At 40.2% G+C, this 21,531-nt stretch overlaps 1 protein-coding gene across 2 annotated transcripts in view; it reads right to left on the bottom strand.

Moving 5' to 3' along the window:
- Positions 1-21,531, bottom strand: part of PARN (poly(A)-specific ribonuclease) — a 67,227-nt gene that overhangs the window by 22,191 nt on the left and 23,505 nt on the right. For both annotated transcript variants that reach the window (XM_035339629.1, XM_035339630.1), the window contains 3 exons: positions 20,768-20,823; positions 16,218-16,304; positions 7,712-7,786 (listed from right to left, as the gene is read on the bottom strand). In XM_035339629.1, coding sequence (XP_035195520.1) covers positions 7,712-7,786; positions 16,218-16,304; positions 20,768-20,823 — 218 coding nt within the window. The remainder of the gene's footprint in view (positions 1-7,711; positions 7,787-16,217; positions 16,305-20,767; positions 20,824-21,531) is intronic.

The raw sequence follows: 21,531 nt of genomic DNA, 5'->3' as shown, positions 1-21,531 counted from the left end.
TACTGGCTGTCTGCTCCCAAGAAACCTGCTCTGGCATTATCACGCCCAGCCAGGCACACTGACTGGCACTGCCTACAGCAGCAGCACAGAAACACTGTACATGGGACACAAGACCATCACAATTTCAGTGCCACTCTTATACACAAAACTAGTCATATAAATGATCACACACTTCAACTTCTCTTTTAACACCCACAAGGATGAAAAAAGAAAAAGGCAGTAGAGGGAAGTTTGTAACAAACAAACCAATTGTATCGACTGGCTATCCTGAGCACACCCCTGCAGGGGTGCCTGCGAATCAGCCTTCAAATTATCTGCTGTTCGATTTTATAACTGCATATTAGGTCAGTCCATTATTCAGTATTTGAATTACTGCTGCAATTGAAAAATAAGGATACCTTCCAAGTATGAACCAAGTTTTAAAAAAATTGTTATGCATACAATCAGTTAACACCCCACACAGATTATTATAGAACAAATAAGATTTTCATAGTTTTTCCCCACACATTCTCCTCATTAAAAGAATTCAAAACAAATATGAATTTTATTCCATTTTTACAGTGTTTAGACTCATATATGAGGCCAAATCTGACCACCCTATAAATATAGGGAAACTTCCACACATCCTTCATGTTCTCATTTCATTTATTTTCCGTAAATGTTTTTGTTGCACGTGTTACACATATTAATACCAGCTCAAACCAGAAGCAACTCTAAGAGGTAAGCATAAACATATGTGTGCAGCAGTATCTTGCTTTGTATCACAGTTTGACAGTTCTCCAAGTTTGTTTTTTTTTAATATAGTCCAGAAGATGCAGACATATTTATATGAACGGGTTAAAAATCAGGCCACATCATTAGTTTTTCCTATGTTCTTTACCTAAACACAGATCACTAAATCACAAGGACAAGTAGTGACTTTTATTGCCAAAGCAGTTCATTAAAGATTTTTAAATCAGGAAATAAAATAACATAATTGATTTTATGATGTATTTATTACAGCAAAAAACAAGAGGCTTGAGCAATTTTACAGTAAAAATCACACAGCTTTTTGGTAATTGAGGTTTGCTGTAGTTTTATCAGCTTGGCTGGCTGAGTATCATAGAATCATAGAATATCCTGAGTTGGAAGGGACCCTTAAGGATCATCAAGTCCAACTCTTGACACCGCACAGGTCTACCCAAAAGTTCAGACCATGTGACTAAGCGCACAGTCCAATCTCTTCTTAAATTCAGACAGGCTCAGTGCAGTGACAACTTCCCTGGGGAGCCTGTTCCAGTGTGCAACCACCCTCTCTGTGAAGAACCCCCTCCTGATGTCAAGCTTAAATTTCCCCTGCCTCAGCTTAACCCCGTTCCCGCGGGTCCTGTCACTGGTGTTAATGGAGAAAAGGTCTCCTGTCTCTCGACACCCCCTTACGAGGAAGTTGTAGACTGTGATGAGGTCTCCTCTCAGCCTCCTCTTCTCCAGGCTGAACAGGCCCAGTGACCTCAGCCGTTCTTCGTACGTCTTCCCCTCCAGGCCTATCACCATCTTCGTAGCCCTCCTCTGGACACTCTCCAACAGTTTCATGTCCTTTTTATACTGTGGTGCCCAGAACTGCACACAGTACTCGAGGTGAGGCCGCACCAGCGCAGAGTAGAGCGGGACAATCACCTCCCTTGACCTACTAGCGATGCCGTTCTTGATGCACCCCAGGATACGATTGGCCCTCCTGGCTGCCAGGGCACACTGCTGGCTCATATTCAACTTGCTGTCTACCACGACCCCCAGAGCCCTCTCTTCTAGGCTGCTCTCCAGCGTCTCATCGCCCAGTCTGTACGTGCAGCCAGGGTTTCCCCGTCCCAGGTGCAGGACCCGGCACTTGCTCTTATTGAACTTCATGCGGTTGGTGATCGCCCAGCTCTCCAACCGTCCAGATCCCTCTGCAAGGCCTTTACGCCCTCATTTGAGTCCACAACTCCTCCAAGTTTGGTGTCATCAGCAAACTTGCTCAAAATACCCTCTATTCCTACATCCAGATCATTTATAAAAATATTGAAAAGTACCGGCCCTAAAATGGAGCCTTGAGGGACCCCACTGGTGACCGCCCGCCAGCCTGACGCAGCTCCATTTACCATAACCCTTTGGGCCCTGCCCGTTAGCCAATTGCTCACCCATTGTATGATGTTTTTATTTAGCTGTATGGTGGACATTTTGTCCAGTAGGATCCTATGGGAGACCGTGTCAAAAGCCTTGCTGAAGTCCAAAAAAATCACATCAGCTGGTTTCCCTTGGTCCACCATACGGGTGATCTTATCATAAAGGAAATCAAGTTAGTTAGGCAGGACCTACCCTTCACAAACCCATGCTGGCTGGGACCAATGACTGCTTTGTCCCCCAGGTGCGCCTCAATAAGTTCGAGAACCATCTTCTCCATGATTTTACCAGGCACTGACGTGAGACTGACAGGCCTGTAATTGCAAGGGTCTTCTTTCTGACCCTTCTTGAAAATCGGCACATTTGCCAGCTTCCAGTCTACCGGGACCTCTCCAAATTCCCAGGATCGTTGAAAAATAATTGAGAGAGGTTCCGCGATGACGTCCGCCAGCTCTTTCAGCACCCTGGGATGAATCCCATCCGGACCCATGGACTTGTAGGGATCGAGGTGGAGTAGCAAATCCCGCACACGTTCAGGGTCGGTTGGGAGTTTGTCATCCCCACCGTCCCGGTCCTCCAGCTCGGGGCACCCTGGGTCCCGAAGCCCATCATCGGCAATGAAGACAGAGACAAAGAAGGCGTTAAGCGTCTCTGCTTTGCCTATGTCATTGTCTGTGAGGAGACCTTCCCTATCAAGGAGCGGCCCTATGTATTCTTTAGTTCTCCTTTTTCCATTCACATATCTAAAAAAAACCTTTTTATTTTCTCTCACAGACACAGCCAGCTTCAACTCTAGTTGGGCTTTGGCCACACGAATTTTCTCCCTACAAACACGAACAGCATCCCTGTATTCCTTCCTTGTCGCCCGACCTTCCTTCCAGCAGCTACACTTTCTTTTTTCGCCTAAGCTCCAGTAGAAGATCCCTGGTCAGCCAGGCCGGCCTGCTGCCCCGCCTGCCTGACTTCCGATATTTTGGAATTGTCCGATCTTGTGCTTTTAGGAGGCAGTGCTTAAAGACTGACCAGCACTGATGGACACCCATGCCTTCAAATGTAGTTTCCCAGGGGACCTTGCCAACTAGTTCCCTGAGCAGCCTGAAGTCCGCTCTCCCCATATCCAGGGCTGAAGTTTTGGTGGCAGTTTTCCTTCTGTCACCATAAATTCTAAATTCAACCACTTCATGGTCACTATGACCGAGACAGCCGCCAATTGCCACATCTCCCACAAGACCCTCTCTGTTTTCTAGCAACAGGTCTAGGAGGGCACCTTTCCTAGTTGGCTCCGTTAGCACCTGCACCAAGAAGTTATCATCTAGGTGCTTCATGAACCTCCTGGACTTGCTCGTGTCAGCCGTGTGGCACTCCCAGTTAACGTCCGGCAAGTTGAAGTCCCCCATAAGGACAAGGGGAGTTAATCTCGAGGCCTCTCTTAGTTCTGTAAAGAATAATTTATCGGCGCTATCGTCCTGGCCAGGCGGTCTGTAATAGACTCCCACAACGACATCCCCTTTATTCGTTCGTCCCTTGATCCTTACCCAGAGGCTCTCAACTTTGCCATTGCCGACCTGAAGTTCCACACAGTCCAGCCCCTGCTTCACATACATCGCCACCCCACCACCTCGCCTACCCTGCCTGTCCCTCCTGAAGAGCCTGTAACCATCTATCGCAACACCCCAGTCACAGGACTCATCCCACCAGGTTTCGCTTATGCCGATGATGTCGTAGTTGCGGGACTGGGCCAGGACTTCTAGCTCATCCATTTTATTCCTCATGCTGCGTGCGTTCGTGTAGAAGCACTTCAGGTGCGTCTCCTTACACTCAGCACCTTGTGGATCTGACCGAAGGACCTCACTAGCACACAGCCCCTCTGATTCTAGCGTACCATCCCTTAGGTCTTCACCGGCTCGCCTGGTTTTAGCCCCTTCCCCCTTCGACTCTAGTTTAAAGCCCTATCTATCAGCCCTGCCAACTCCTGACCAAAGATCCTTACCCCTCTCCGAGAGAGGCGCATCCCATCCGGTGCCATCAGGCCCGGTGTAGCATAGACCTTCCCGTGATCAAAGAACCCAAAATTCTGCCGGTCACACCAGTTTCGAAGCCACGAGTTTATGTGAACAGCACGCCTTTCAGCTTCGATCCCCCCTATCGGAAGGACAGAGGTAAACACAACCTGCGCCCCTGATCCTCTAAGTAGTCACCCCAAATCCCTAAAGTCTCTTTTGATCGCCTTCGTACTTCTCGTTGCTACTTCATTGCTACCAGCCTGAAAGACCAGTAGCGGGTAGTAGTCAGTGGGCCATACCAGGCGCTTGACTTTCGTGGCAAAGTACTTTCAGTATATAAAATTTTACTAACCTGATTTCATAAAAATCTATGAAAACTATAATCACCTGAGCTCTCAAAGAAATATTCTTGTTTCCTAGCACACAGGCCACAGAACAAGCCTCCCAGTTTGTCAATGCATTAAAAAGAAAAAGACAGACACGGGTGCCAGAAAGATTCAGTTTATATATTCTGTACACATTCAGTTCTTTCCCCAATATCTATTTGCTGCAACAGAATGAACTTGAAAACAAAAAAAAATTGTGATGACGGTAAATGTGTCTGAATGCTTGGCACACAATGGGCTATTAAATCAGTTGATAGTAGTTGGGAAGTTACTGTAGCAGTATGTGTGTATACACGCACACAAATACACACACACACACACATAAAACAAATAGCCTTGGAAGTGGTTATCAGAGAAACAAGCAAGCAGCTTGAAAAGGCAGTGGAAAATGTACAAAGAGAAACTTGTTTTTGTGATTTACAGATATTCTGTACATGAAGGTATCAACATAAAAGCAGAAAAAAAAATGTTATAGTTCACCAAACAGACAAATCCTTATGGAAATGCAAAAAGGTGGCGCAATTCCAACACTTCATTCAATTCTTTCTCAGCCTATACCTCACACTTTGATACCAAACTGAGTAAGATTAACCAGTCTGAAACAAAAAGCTGCAGACACTTCAGATAAATTCCTACTTCACAAACATCATTTGCAAATGCACAGCCCAGAGTACGCTTCTACTGAACATAATTTAGATTAAGTCTTAATCTCTCCAGTCGTCTAATGTCCTCACTACCGCATGAACGGCGTTTCCCTTGAACGTTTTATGGCATGCCAGTAGCACCGCTAACTATAATGTGGAGATGATCACATGCAAGAAGCGTCAGCAATGCTATTCCGAGTCACACAGCTAGCTAAAAGAGGACCACTTTTATTTTGACATAATTCTTTATTGCTAGCTTCTCACTAGGAGTTATATGGTCCATTTGTCTAAATATAGGTGGGGCAACAATGCTCCTGCTATGGAGTGGTTTCTATAAGGAGGCCGCTGGTAAGCACTCATAATTCTCTGCAGAGATAAGAACGTATGAAGAAGTATAATAAAAACACTCAGAGAATGTTAAAAAGGAATTAGATAATAATGCAGTATTATGCATCCTAAACCTGAAAGCTTCTTTATTTTAGCTTTGTAAGACAGATAATGGTGATCTCAGTGGCTTTTTCTACGCTGCTTTTTCTTTTTAGAACTTAAGTGTGGGAATTCAGATAGAATAACTCTAACGTGGGATAAAATTTCAGCCACTTAATCAAAAGTGCAAAAGTGCAGTACACTGCTATTCTCACTGGCTCCACAGCATTTGACATGAGCATTTGAATAAATAGGGATGACACTCGCAGAACTATCATGTATAATGGTCTATTTCCAGTCATGGTTCTCAGCAGTAAGTTTATGGGTAGTTCCTCAACCCAGAAACCACTAAGGGCTCATGGATCCAACTACAACCAACCAACCAAAAAAATATCTCAAAAACAAACTGCTTTTCTTCATAACTGGAAGCAATACTTCCAGTAAATTCAGAGACATTGGTCACTTTTCATTTTTTTTACCATGTGCATCTTAGCAGAGAAGCAATGTCAGACAGCCTTATGAAAGTTTGTAACTCACTACAATTTACAGGATCCTCATAACCCATGTAAACACCCATGTTAGCTTGCACCTCTTAAAAGTTTAAAACAAAAACAACCATAAACATGCACAACTAAATCCAGTAATTCCAATCTTTTCAAGAGTCTGCTACCCCCCCCAACCACGACAGTAGTCCATTCTTTGCCCTCTATGCAAACATTACTACTATGCAATACTTGCCCCAGTCTCATTTCATTCCATACAAACCACTGCTACTAAAACCATTCTGTTTGCTACTAATTAGAATCAACCGAGTTGCTATTTGCTCTGTCCAAATAATTGTTCTCCTAAATCCTTCACTTCTTGGTATTTTATTTAACCTCACGCTCATTGTTCCATTCAGCTCTGATTTTATTTACATGTATGCTCTCATTAGCCATTAAATGATACTTAACCCAATTACTACCATCTCCTCTCACTCCTCACGTGCAAGAATCACAATCTGAATAGCTTTCCTAGCACCAGATACACCCTAGACTATCTTCTCATGCCTCTTTTGACTGGCATGTTAAAGCCAACTCTTTCCTATAGACAGTGTAAACAGAACAAACATGGATATGGAAATAGAATGAACACAGTAACTATAACAATTTATCCTTTCCTGTGCAAAGCAAGTGGATAATCTGAACATGAGGTATGACGTTCAGTATCTATACGATGTGAAATGGGATTATCTGATTCCCAAAGCCAATTAGCCAAATATATTTGGCTAATTCTTGATGATTGCTCAAGAGTGTTACCTTGCACAATACTTAAGTAAGGTGTTACTATCTGTAGTAACTATGTGAAATAGGAACACAGGTTCAGGAGTTGTTTATACAGTCATGCAGTTTTTTCTTTAAACCAACTCCTCTTCTAAAATCCAAGATATTTAAATCTGTTGAATATTCAAACAAGAAGCAATATGAAAAAATACAAGAACAACTTCCCAGAAAGTTAAATGTGTATTTCTTGTAGATCTTATCTCCATGAATTTGTTTCAAAGCTAAGCTAAGCTCAAAAGTTCAAATGAAGATTTCAAAAAAAAAAAAAGTCTGGAGATATTGCATGTTATTAATACACAAATTGTAGACACATTAGCAGTCCAGACTGAGTTATGAGGCTTAAGTTATTTTGCATGTGCGCTACAACACATGAAAAGGCTTTCTACTGCAGTTGTCACTTGCAAATGGAAACAAACGAAACATGCATCAGTCCCAAGGATACCCGGAGGCAAAAACAGATCATAAAAGTCCTGATAGTTTTGCTTTGTACAAAGTGACAGTAAATAACTTTAAAAAAAAAACAACACTGCATCGAGTGAAAAAAGTAGCCATACTCTACTTACAGGTTTGGCTACTAGGAGGGTCGTGGAAAACTGTCAACTAAATCCAGGTTGGGCTTGTTGTCTTTGCTGCAACACGTACTCATACTATGACAGTTTTGTTCCTCCTAAAGGATCTGGACCAGCTCAATGGCTTTGCCATTCGAATCACAGACACTATTAGCCTAGAGGATTTTACAGGAGATAGCTAAAGTCCTGGCCTAGTACTGAAGTAATTTCAGAAACACTTACCTATTTGTACTTGTTCTGGCTGGTTTAATGATACAAATGCTGATGTGTCATCAATCCACGACACCTGAATGTTACCTAGAAAAGGCAAAAGAAATGGTTATGACTATTTCTGTCTCAAAATTGGTCACGTATTTTATATGCTGTGCCATGGAAGAAAAAGTAGGCAACTAAGCATATCTTCAGCAAAGAATATCTTTTTTTTTTTTTTTTTTTTTTGTCAAAAAGAGTCCCTGGTAAAGTTGTATAATTATGAACCTGGAACTGTTCAGAAAGCAGTGACCATTAGGGCTGCATATTCATCCTGTTGACTATCAAGCCCTCTTAGTAAGGGCCAAAAGGAAAAAGGTAAGATACTTGTAACACCTTTCTGATCCTACAGGATTTCTGCTTCTTCATAGCTTCAGCCTCATCCCCCAATCTTTTAACAATTCAACTAATCTTGGTGGTTTTTTTTGTTTGTTTTTGTTTTTATTCCTCCTTCCACGTGGCCTGTATAATTCTGAAACAAAAACTTGAAGCAATTTTGCTAGGAAATTTCAGCTCTGTACCAAGAGAAAGAACAGCTTTTTGGGTTTAAAAACCTCTCCATCCTTCAGAACTGCCACATTTCCTGAAGACACAGCATGGAATGGCCAAGTTATCTTTCCTGTTTCTTTCCTTGCACAGACACACAAAATAAGGGATTCCAGTAGAGGAATGGGGCGTGGGGGTGGAACATGGTTCACACAAGCGGAGAACTCTAGGTATTGCAACACTAAATCCTCAAAATCTGGTTTGTGTCACACTACACACTATTTCCTGGATGTGCAATGAAAACTTAATTTGAGTAAATATGAGGACAAATACATGAAACTGTGCACCTCATTTGGAAGCTGTTACCATGGAACAGTGACTGGAAATACGTTCCTCCACTCATCAAGCTGTGATTTCATTTCCTATGCAAATGACTTAAAATGTCACATTAGCACAAAAAGAGCTTACAAACAAGCAAAAATATAAGCAAGGATTCTCAACCCAGACACAAGGACTTACTGTAGTCTGAAATCCCTTTACATCTCCTGTTCTCATCTAAGTGCTTTACTGTTTGTTTCAGATACTGAAAATTGCTACAACTTTTTTTCAGGGAGACTAAGGAAATCAAGTTTATATAATGTTACATCACTGTTTAACCTTCGGACATTACAAGGTTAAAAAAATGACACAAACTGACTTAAAACACTTTTTATTTTCAGATGTCTAATCTATGAAAATTTAATTTAATTACAGGTTACAAGGTTAGAGAAGTCTCTTCTGAAATCCAGCCAGATAATAAGCAGATTTTCTAACTATAAAAAATAAAAGCCTAGTTAGATTTATTTTGCTTGCTATACATCTGAGTAGCCAGCTATTTAGAACTTTAAGTTATGATCATTTTGATCATTGCCAAAACCATAATTAAATCAGTATGGTTTCTGATATTTTCCTATATTAAAGAGCTAAGGCTGCTAGTAAGAGCAGCTTTCACTGAGAAGGCAAATGTTAGAATTTCTTTAAACACATAAGCCAAATTTAACTTCTAATCATTCAGTCTTGAAAAACATAGGTCTTAACTGTCTATGGTATGGAGAAGGTATGAAGGTATGTCTAAGGTATGGAGAACAAGATCTAGGCAGGCAACTTAATATTTCACAACATGGGAACTGCCAAAGCTGATTTAAAATTGCACCTCAAAATTAGTGTGTGTTTGGCAGAATCCCGACATGCAGCTTTCTTTAAATATTAGAAACTACTGCAAAAAATAACATTGCTCTAACAATATTGGTAACTTACTGCTCCAAATTTCTTTAAGTATTGAGTCCTCCTTTTTTGCAAATGTTTCAAATTACAAATTCTTCTACTTACAATTTTTTCTAATTACAAATTTTTAAGTTTTTTTTTTTTCTTTTTTGAGACAGCTGACATATTCTTCTGTAATTCTGCAAGACCTAAGTGCTGTCCGGATTCTGTCCCTCTCCTATATGGAAATTAATTAATTCCATACCTATCCTGAGCAGACAGCAAAAAAAGGCAAGAAAGAAAAATTATCCTGCTTATCTTAGAAACATATCCTTAGATTAAAACAGCACAGAGGATCAGCGATGGACCAAAATCTCCTGAATAAATTTATCTGATACCAAAGCAGACATCAGTGCCCATGTTTCCATTAAGTGCCAATTAAAAATTAGTAAATAAAAATCCAATCTATTGATGGCATGTGATTTCAGTATCAGATACTTACTCATTGCTACAGTAAGATTGTTTCACTCTAAATGGCCTTGGTATTTCAGATAATTAAGGGTTTCAATACCTGCCAACATAAGCTATCTTTATCCTTAGTTTAAATATACAATTGTAAGAGCATGTGAAACATTAAATAGTGAACACTGAGCTGCAGTCTAAAGAGAACTGCAACAAATGGTCTTTTGCAATTCTCCATGCTTAACAGACATTCTGTTCAGATATGATACATGTCTTCTTTTGTTAAGAAATAGGAATTTAAGAGACAAGATTGATAAATGAGGTCATTGAAGTATTGCTAGGTACTCAGTAAATATTGCGTATTTCAAAAGTATGGTGAAAAGACAATAAAGATCTGAAAAGCAAATGCATCTGTACTTGAAGTGCAATATTAAGCAATCAACATAGCCATATGCCAGCTTACTGCAAGGCTAATCTAAATACGCAATATTCAGCAATGTAATAGAATACTAGCTCTAGAGAAATAAAACAGAAGATTTCTTCTGCTGCACTTCCAGAATAGGTCAAATGCCTTCAATACTTTGAAATGACCACTGCTAGCTAAACGACACTTGTCTATTTGCTACTACACTACTACAGGCAAAAGTCCCTTGCTAAAAAAAGTTAATGTCATATAAAGTATTAGAACTTGGAATAAAAACAACTTCACCTAAATAGATTATAACCTAATTTGTTGCTTCTGAGATGAAGGTGGAAAGTAACGTGTGTGTGTTTGGGTTGTATTATTATTTTAAACAAATAAGTTTAAAACCTTTCAATACAAACACATACAAATAAGCAAACAACATTAAAATCTATAGAATAAAATGACACTGTTAGATTATGTCACTCAGACAGGTTTTTCTTCATTTTTTGTATGACAATGATAGAAGGTATGGAAAGTCTTCCATATAAGAGACTAAGTAAACTAGGATTCAGACTTCAGAGAAATTCTTAGAAAGATGCCCATACATATTTATGGGGATGATACAAGAACAAAAACCATATGAAGGACATACAGGGGGAATTCACTATTTCATTACTAAACAACTAAGAGACATTTAATAAAATTTGTGAAGTTTTAAAACCAAATGAAGTTGTCACAGAACAGTTAATATCATGTATAACTATTCTTTTACATTTTTAATCAGGCACTACTTAGAACTAAAGCCTTAGCACAGATATTAAAGATTATATGGATCTTCTTTAACAAAAATTAAAATAAAATAAAATAAAATAATAAAAAAAAGAAATTAACACTTACTACATTAGACAAAAGAGACAGCTGAATCTTTTATTCTGTGAAGAAGGCTTGAAGCGTATGTTAAATGCAAATAACATTTTTGTGGTGAATAACTGAGAAGGGTTAACAGAGCTTCCACCTTTCTGGCAGGAAGACAGTACAAAGAAAGCAAGAACAGCTGAAGGAAACATTGGCATGAGGAGGGGGAAGTAAGTCCAGTAATCCATAGAGGAATATAGGATTAAAATAAAAAATAATACAAATAATAATAAAAAACACTATACAAAGCTCAGATGTCTATTTGAACATGTGCTGTAGGAGAATACTTTGCATAGAATGTGTGTGATACTATATTGCCTTATACTTGTCTTATACTATATTGCTTACCTTTGACAGGAATATTTTTCAAGCTTTTTTTTTTTTTTTTTTTTAAGAGGAGTTAAACAGATAGCAGTACAGGGGGAAACAGGAACAAGTATCATAGTGTATGGAACAAATCCATTTTTGAGACTCTATGATTCATTTTAAAAAAGTCATTTAAAACTCATGTATGTAGTAGCTTGGACTACCAGAACAAGGTTTAAACACACAAAAGGACTGGTTACATTTTAAAAGCAATTTATGCATTACAATCACTATGATTCCACGAACTACACTATACCAGTGTTCCCCTCTCTCTCAAAGAGGGAGATTACTCTCATGCTCTCACAAATTATAATACAGAGGTTTGACTCCACTCATCTGGAAAAAAAAAGATTAGTAGCAGTTTTTACAATACTTTGTTAGTATATGTTTTAATCAAAGCCCATTAAACATATTCATTTAAATAGCAGTGAAAGGTATATACAAAAGCTATGATTTCCAACGAATGCTATTTTAATAGCTTCACATTTTGCATCAGCATTTAAATAGAATGTTTTAAGAGACTGCATAGTACTGCAAGTACTTGTACAGTGAAATTACATTCACCCATGAGACTGTAAAAACATCTCGCATGAACAGGTGTCCACTTGGTATGCATGCAGTATTGAAAGACTTCAGAATCATGAGCACCCCTTCTAGAGTAGCAAATGTAAAATAGTTCCAAGTTTGACACTGCAGTCCCTTCAGCTGTCTCACTGCTTTCATCAGAAACTTCATGGAAGATTACAACTCTGCTTCAATTTGTACTGGACTAAAACAAGTTCAAAATTATTTTTCTATAACATCAGATTAAGGTAGCTATTTAATTTAACAACTGATTTATAATCCAGGTAAAAGTTTTAATTAAAACCACATTCAATCAAATGGCATTGTAAATTGGGATAATTGAAGTCTGTTGCTGTCATGATTTTTGGCTTCTGGCAAATCAACCTCACATCACCCCATACTCTGTGTCTCTGTCCAGCTGAAGAAGCATGGGTGCTCCTACAATTTAGGAAGGCAACACGTGGTTTGCATGGCAATAAGACCTAAAATAAAATGTGAATTAAGCACTATCCAAATACCATGAATTTGTAAATCCAGATCTGAAAACACACAGCTCTGGAATCCATAAAAACAAGAGAAATAACAACTTCAAAATATTTCAGATGTGTAAGCCTGACACCTGGTGGTAGTGATATGTACTCACGTTTCATAACAACACTGAAAAGAAGGAATTGTTAAAATAAGAAAAGTTACATGGCTGAGCCTTCAAAAGTCTATAGAAATAATACCAAACTGTACAGATTCTTAATCCTGTAAGTCCATCTCTGGAAGAATCTCAGCACCTTTCTATATTCTAGACTTCCCAAGTGGGAATATTAAGTTCTATTCTGCATTATAATGGCATCATACTGCAGTGCAGATCAGGTCAGAAAGAACCTAGTCAATTTTTATATATTCAGAAACCCTGCATAGATTACTGAATCATAATTATAGGTGAAGAAGAGACAAATGCTATTACTATGTAAACCAGAGTGGCAAACTACAGCAAGCCCAAGAGTAACAACAGAGTATTCTGAAGGACTTCTATCCCTCTACTTGTAATTAAATATCCTTATGGTTAGCATAGTAATATTGTCAGTGTAGGTTAGGTTCAGGCTTGCCCTGCGTCTTTTTGCCAAACTGCAAACTCTGACTTAAGTCACTAAACACGGAAAATCAAATATTTCGAAACACCTACAGTATATACTGATCAAGTACTAGCTACAGACATCTCTTCACTTGCTTTTCTCCAAAAGGGGAAAGGAAAGGTCCATTTCATAATACATACAGAACCAATTAATGACTTTTCTACTTGCAAGACCAGATGTCTTTTGAAGCATTACCTTACTTATCTGTAAGCAACTAAAAACTAGTCTACAATAAAAATCTTGAAAACAACAGCCAATGTAAGGCTACAGCCCTATGAAAGACCACTCCTGTTCAGCACAAGGCACAACAATTGCTTTCTGTTGCAAGATTTACATATCAGGAGATCGATGTCAGCTAGGAAGGACCTCCATGTCCTCAAATTATATACACTATTATTTAGTAGAGGAGTAATAGGACTACCCAGTTATTGATAGCTTTTGTTGTTATTGTTGTATCCTCCAACTTGAATGGTGTTCACAACCTTGAAATCACTTTTTAAAGCTTGCTTACTTGCCTAAACTCACATAAGCTGCAGTTTTGCTTTAAGTACCTTATGGGATAAACCTTATTCCTCAAATCTTGATCTACCTTTTACATGAATTCCCATTCCCTTCAGCCACCTATATAATAAACTCTTGCCTCCTCCCAGGAGGAGCCATGAAAAAAAGGGTCAAAGGTCCACAAGACTGAACAAGCACCAGGTAACAAAGATTACTAAAGAGCAGGTCAGCAAGGCAGACATTTTCACAGAATCACAGAATTTCTAGGTTGGAAGAGACCTCAAGATCATCGAGTCCAACCTCTAACCTAACACTAACAGTCCCCACTAAACCATATCCCTAAGCTCTACATCTAAACGTCTTTTGAAGACTTCCAGGGATGGTGACTCCACCACCTCCCTGGGCAGCCTGTTCCAATGCCTCACAACCCTTTCAGTAAAGAAGCTCTTCCTAACATCTAACCTAAAACTCCCCTGGCGCAACTTTAGCCCATTCCCCCTCGTCCTGTCACCAGGCACATGGGAGAACAGGCCAACCCCCACCTCTCTACAGCCTCCTTTAAGGTATCTGTAGAGAGCGATAAGGTCGCCCCTGAGCCTCCTCTTCTCCAGGCTGAATAAGCCCAGCTCCTTCAGCCGCTCCTCGTAGGACTTGTTCTCCAGGCCCCTCACCAGCTTCGTCGCCCTTCTTTGGACCCGCTCAAGCACCTCGATGTCCTTCTTGTAGCGAGGGGCCCAAAACTGAACACAGTACTCAAGGTGCGGCCTCACCAGAGCCGAGTACAGGGGGACGATCACCTCCCTAGCCCTGCTGGTCACACTATTTCTGATACAAGCCAGGATGCCGTTGGCCTTCTTGGCCACCTGAGCACACTGCTGGCTCATATTCAGCCGACTGTCCACTATCACTCCCAGGTCCTTCTCCGCCTGGCAGCTCTCCAACCACTCATCTCCCAGCCTGTAGCTCTGCTTGGGGTTATTACGCCCCAGGTGCAGGACCCGGCACTTGGCCTTGTTAAACTTCATGCAGTTGACCTCAGCCCATCGGTGCAGCCTATCCAGATCCTCCTGCAGAGCCTTCCTACCCTCGAGCAGATCGACACACGCACCTAACTTGGTGTCATCTGCAAACTTACTGAGGGTGCACTCAATACCCTCGTCCAGATCATTGATGAAGATGTTAAAGAGGACCGGCCCCAGCACCGAGCCCTGGGGGACGCCACTAGTGACTGGCCTCCAACTGGACTTGACTCCATTTACCACAACTCTCTGGGCCCGGCTATCCAGCCAGTTTCTAACCCAACGAAGCGTGCGCCAGTCCAAGCCAAGAGCAGCCAGTTTCTTGAGGAGAATGCTGTGGGAGACGGTGTCAAAAGCCTTGCTGAAGTCAAGGTAGACCACATCCACAGCCTTTCCCTCGTCCACCCAGTGCGACACTTTGTCATAGAAGGAGATCAGGTTCGTCAAGCAGGACCTGCCTTTCATAAACCCATGCTGACTGGGCCTGATTGCCTGCTTGCCCTTCAAGTGCCGCATGATGACTCCCAAGAGAATCTGCTCCATGAGCTTCCCTGGTACTGAGGTCAAACTGACAGGCCTGTAGTTCCCCGGGTCAGCCCTCCAGCCCTTCTTGTAGATGGGCGTCACATTCGCTAGCCGCCAGTCAGCTGGGACCTCCCCCGATAGCCAGGACTGCTGATAAATGATGGATAGTGGCTTGGCCAGCTCCTCTGCCAGTTCTCTCAGTACCCTTGGGTGGATCCCATCCGGCCCCATCGACTTGTGCACATCCAAGTGCCGTAGCAGGTCACCAACCAGTTCTTCGTGGATGGTGAGGGCCACATCCTGCTCCCCATCCCCTTCCACCAGCTCAGGGTACTGGGAATCCAGAGAACAACCGGTATTGCCGCTAAAGACTGAGGCAAAGAAGGCATTGAGCACCTCTGCCTTTTCCTCATCTCTTGTAACTAAGTTTCCCCCTGCATCCAGTAAAGGATGGAGATTCTCCTTTGTCCTCTTTTTTGTGTTGATGTATTTATAAAAGCGTTTTTTGTTATCTTTAACGGCAGTAGCCAGATTGAGCTCCAGATGAGCTTTGGCCTTCCTAATTTTGTCCCTGCACAGCCTCGCTACATCCTTAGTCCTCCCTAGTGGCCTGCCCACTTTTCCAAAGATTATAAACCCTCTTTTTTCTCCTAAGCTCAAGCCACAGTTCTCTGTTCAGCCAGGCTGGTCTTCAACACATCACTACAAAGTAAGTCCACAGGACACCATTCAAAGTCACTAAAGATCATTCATCATTGCCTATACTGGGAATAAATCTGCATCCACAAATTAAAAATAAAGCCAGAGGTACTTGCTAACAAAAGAGGAAAAAAAAGATGTAAGGAAGGATAGACCATATTACTCACCAAAGGCACTAAAAAGCTGGTAAAGGTCACTCGTCTTCCACTCTTTGGGAAAAGTAACATGAAGAACATGATCTCGTTTAGGCTGCACTGCAAAACAAGAAGTTACTTATTAGAATAAGAATTACCACTGGTATCTTTAGAAAATCCTAAAAGAAAAAGTTACCTAATACGGTCCCATAACTTTATTTTTCTTTAAAAAATAAATAATAAACAGGCCAAGACCTATGAAACTACATCAGGCATTAGTGAAAACGTGTTTGCAATTATACATGAAGTAGATATACAGATAAACTAGCAGGATTTAGTACAAGAAATTGAAGCAGCATTACATGCAGCAGGAACTGCCCACAAAATTCACGTCTTTTGTGCCAAGTTCTAGGACAGAAAAATAAATAAATAAACAAAACCCATCCTCTTTGTGCTCTAACTCTAGCTCTAAGCAACTCATTAGCAATAATTCAATGATACTATTTTTCTATCAATAAAAAAACTTCCTGTGAAACAATGTTCAATGTAGTTTTCACATAACATTAAGTACAAGCTAGAATATACACACTGAGAAGCTTTTTTAAATTAAAACTATGCCAGGAGAGACCAACCTCTAACAGAGAAGCACCAAATAAATCTTTGGTGTACACTGGCAATTACTTGGAGTTCTGTGAGAGAGAGAACCCAAGTCACAAGCTGCTGGACAAGACCAGAGCACAGCACAAATTATCACTGTATATCTAGCCTACTTTTACACACTTCCCCTACAACTCTGGTTTTGGTCATCAGAGAGAGGACACTGAATGACACAGACCCTTGACCTCGCCCAGTAAAGACCATTTGTGCATAGGAAAATTCCACAATATATCTGCAACCAAAGTTCTTTTTGCTAGACACTCAAGCTTTTAGAGCCTGAGAATCCCTACCGTGCAGGAAGCAAGCGGAATCTATATTTTATGGTGCAAATAAATTGATATATTTTCCATATTCATATGAAACTATTTACCAGTCATCAAATGATCCCCTTCACAGCTATCTGCAGAGATTTGTTTTTCTACATGCCACTTTGCTACGTCTCACCTTGTCATTTTACATCTGATGTTAGACAGAGACTGAACCATTAAGGTGCAGCAGTTTTACTTCATAATTTACTGCTCCAATTTCTTAAAGGCAATTCAAGGCATAACTACACACAGCATTATATGATAAGATTTTTACTTAACCACAATGAAAAACCTCTCAGGAAGACAGTCCCTCTTCTTTGGGTATAGAGATATATGAATGACTCACAATGAATTTCTCTCCTGAATTGTTTTTTTGATATGAACTTCTCTAGTTTCTGATCTCTTGCTCTCAGCATTAAAATAGGATAGTTTTTCCACAATAGACCTTACTCATAGAGCACACGCCCAAAAACCACTCCACCAACCACTTGTTGGTATTCAGGTTTCAGGTGTACTTAATCCAATTATGCAAGGACAAACCTGGTCGGTTTTATTGCCACATTTGGTTAAGATGCAACTATACACTGTTCACTGAACAAAAGACTTGTGGACTGCTCACGTCACAAACAGCTAAGCATTAGCAATTACTAAAGTTTAATTTTGGCTGGTGGTTATAAACAAAGTGTGCTCAGCCTGGTATGTGCATTATAGCAGAACAGATGCATGTTTCTGGGTATAGCTCTATTCCACCAACCAAGGCTTTCACTTTTGCATGAAATTGAGAACCGTAGCTTTCAGTAGTTAGTGTTTCCTGAATAGATGACATAGATTTTAATAGGCTTTAGTTTTAAGCCTTCCCACTCACTTCCAAAATGGCCACGTGTGGTGGTTTTACCGTGCTAGGCAGTTGAACACCACAACCGCTCTCTCACTCCCCCTCCTCAGATGAGGAGGGGAAGAAGTAAAGGAAAGAACAACTCATGGGTTGAGATAAGGATGATTTAATTAAAGAGGGAAAAATATATATATATATATATATATATATATATTATTAAAGAAATATTATCATTAATTAAACAATTCAACTAAAGGGAAAAAAGGAAAAGGGGAAGAGGGAGGGGGAAAGGGAATAACTAAACAAAACAAGTAAAGGCTATGTGGAAATGCAGAGGAAAGCAATTACTCTACTTCCCACAAATGAGCGATGCTTGACCACGTCCTTGAAGCAGGGCCTCAACGCACGTAGCCGGTGTTCGGGAGGAAGACAGATGTTTTCACAACGAGAGCCCACCCCTCCCCTCTTCTTCCTTTTTCCACCTTTTATTGCTGAGTGTGACATCATATGGTATGGAATATCCCTTTGGTTGGTTTAGATCGGCTGCCCTGCTGATGTTTCTTTCTCACTTTTTTGCCCACCCCCTAGGAGGGTCAGAGAGAGTCCTGATGCTGTGCCAGCACTTCTCAGCAGCAGACACAACACTGGTGTGATACCACTGCTGTTCTAGCTACAAGTGCAGAGCGCAGCACTGTATGGGCTGCTGCAGGGAAAGTTAACATCCCAGCCAGACCCAGCACACCATGTAATTTTTAATTCCCAAATAATTTTTGAACCCCTTGTGTAAACTCAATAGAACACAGCAGCTACTTAGAGGCCTGTAAAACAAAAGTTCCTAAACCAAACAAGGCATGGCAGCAGTACAGATTTCCAAGTTTATCTATTTTCTATGGAAATAATTGCAGAATAACTCAAAGACAATGTTAAAATACTAAAAGAAATCTTCACGGAAGCTCCACTATGAACACAGCAACAGGAAAAAACAGTCCTAACTCAGCATCTCAGGACTAAAATACTGAATGCTTAATGGAGTCAGTGGAAAATAGGTTTCATAACTTTTGTGTTGAGTAGACTACTTGGTTTTGCTCCACATCTGTAAAGAGCCCAATTTTTGAGCTGCCAAAAATATGGAAGACCAGAACATGACCCTGCAGTAAGTTGCAACATGTCTAATTAGTTGGTTAGGGGAATCCATGCAGCTTAGAAAAACATGAAGTGGTCACCTGTCTGGTCACAGCAATTGAAATATAATTTATACAACTTGTGAGCTCTTGTGAGTTGCTTCTAAGTGCTTTAACCCATTTCACTGAAAATGAGCCAGGCTCATATGAGATTGCTAGCAATTCCCTGTCAACAAATTATAGGTTTACAAGAGCACTTGACCATCCGATTGGATGGAAGCAGAAGCAGCTAAAGAAAATAATCACTTCATGAGCACAAGTGAAGTCTTGTTGATTAAATCTACTACTTCAAAAAACAAAAAAGGGTACAACGTCTTTTTTTTTTTTTAATGAGAAAAGAAACCCCTCATAAGCTTCCAGTATTATCTTACTCTTAAATTCACTTTGAATCCTTTGTGTAAAACTCCATCCCTTCTACCTACCCAAGTGAGAAATATTTGAATCACATTCTACTTTATTTGCTGTAAACTTCAATCTTTTTAAGGAAGTTTTTAACGCACAGTAACAAAATAAGATCGTGAAAGTCACTTCCACGTATTCAGTACCATTTGACCTAGTATGTGTTATTGAACTCCAATCTTTCTGGAAAATACTGCACCAACTGGCTATAATACTACAGAATAAACAAACTGACAAACACAACACTTGTAACAGTCACTTAGTTTGCTGCACTTTTTTAAACAAACAAACAACAACAAAAAAAAAGTGTCTTAGTATACCTACCTCAGAAGTGTAGCCTTATTCTTTGTGTGGCTTTACTTCTCCACAAAAACACAACCTACAAGCAACAAATGACCAACTAGCTTCCACAACCTACAGTAGTGTTGAAATCTCAGATTGGAAATAAACTTTCTGAAGTAGTCGAAGTGCCACATTACATGTACTTTCCTTTTTGAAGCTTAGAAAGTATCCCTGGTTCAGATTCTGCTGAAGCGTCTGCATCAGTCTGTCAGGGCTGGCTTTCAGATAAAAGAGACAGACTTTCAGAGACAGACTTTTTTTGGCAACTCTTCTTGGCAAAGCATCAAAACAATCCTGCAATTTGACTAGCAAGTGGAAGTAACATCTTCACAGCTTAGTAGCTTTGGCCTTCTCTCAATAACCCAAAGTACACTACACTATCCTTCCACTCAGTTGAACACTACACTATCCTTCCACTCAGTTGAACAATCGAGGAAAGAAGTACGTAGCATAATTAAATAACCATTCCAATAGATCTGCAGAGCCACTGATCAGTGATCTGATCACCTACTGCATTTGAAAGTTATATACATGCCTTCACAGCAGACATTTTCCTCTCCAGCATTTACTTATATCTTTCTAGAATTGCCTTTTTTTTACTACTATTAAGCTAGTATTTAACAAAGGGTCATCCTTCATTCTAAGATTTCCAATGCATGATGTGGCAAATGTCTTCACATAGAAATGCTACTCATCTGGAAGCACTGTTCAAGACATTTATGCATCTCTAAGACATACTACAGAAATAATAAGTTAAGCCTTCATCTAGTAAAGGACTTGATTGGCCTGCAACGCTTCACTTTTTTTGTCAAGGTGTCAGTGGTAACTCTTCCAAAGTTCACAATGAAATAAGCTACTTACAGTCTGGTCCTTCCAAATTCAGATATGGAATGTCCATTACTCTCATAAGAAATAGCCTGAAGCAAAACAGAAAAGCACCATTAGCAAATTTATGCCTAAAGACCTTTTAATATGCTGTCCTTTCTATCATTTATTTCAACGTTGCTTCTTCAAGGTAACTAGAAGTGGGCTTTAACATCCCAAACATAGCTAAACTATAATAAGACAAAGAGACCCTCCAAATAAGTCTAATCCACTATTTAACAATCCAGATTCAAGAAACGGGACATCTTGCCAGTAATTTTACTTATTCAAAAAAGAAGTCTAAAAAGCCTCATACTGGGGGAAAACAGATTTTGTGATTGGTGTAGATGTGAGCCAGAGGGGTTTCAGAGAGCTGGCAGCAGTTACAGTGCACACTGTCCTATCTAATTTCTCTTCCTAAGCCTCGGGGCAAATATGACATAATGTGTATTGTGCCCCTGAGCACTGAGGAAAAACTAAAGAAGTTTTTAAAATCAATATACATTAGAAACATTCAAATCAATTAACTTTAAAAATTTTAGCAATGCAAACATGCCACCGAGTGACTGAGGCAGTTTACAAAGGAGTCAGAGTTTCTTCTTAGGTTTGGCCTTAGCCATACTTGTACAACTTTGGCTTCATTACAGCCACTTGTCTAAACGGAACAGGAATGACATCTTGAGAACCAGGCTAGCTTCAGAACAGATTCTATAAGGAACCCAAAAAAATATCATTACTCTGACATTTCCTTGACAATTCAT

This window comes from Oxyura jamaicensis, chromosome 14 (genome assembly GCF_011077185.1).
Source record: "Oxyura jamaicensis isolate SHBP4307 breed ruddy duck chromosome 14, BPBGC_Ojam_1.0, whole genome shotgun sequence".
NCBI classification, from domain to species: Eukaryota; Metazoa; Chordata; class Aves; order Anseriformes; family Anatidae; genus Oxyura; species Oxyura jamaicensis.
The sequence above is the reverse complement of the archived record's forward strand: the minus strand, read 5'-3'. Positions and strand labels throughout refer to the sequence as shown.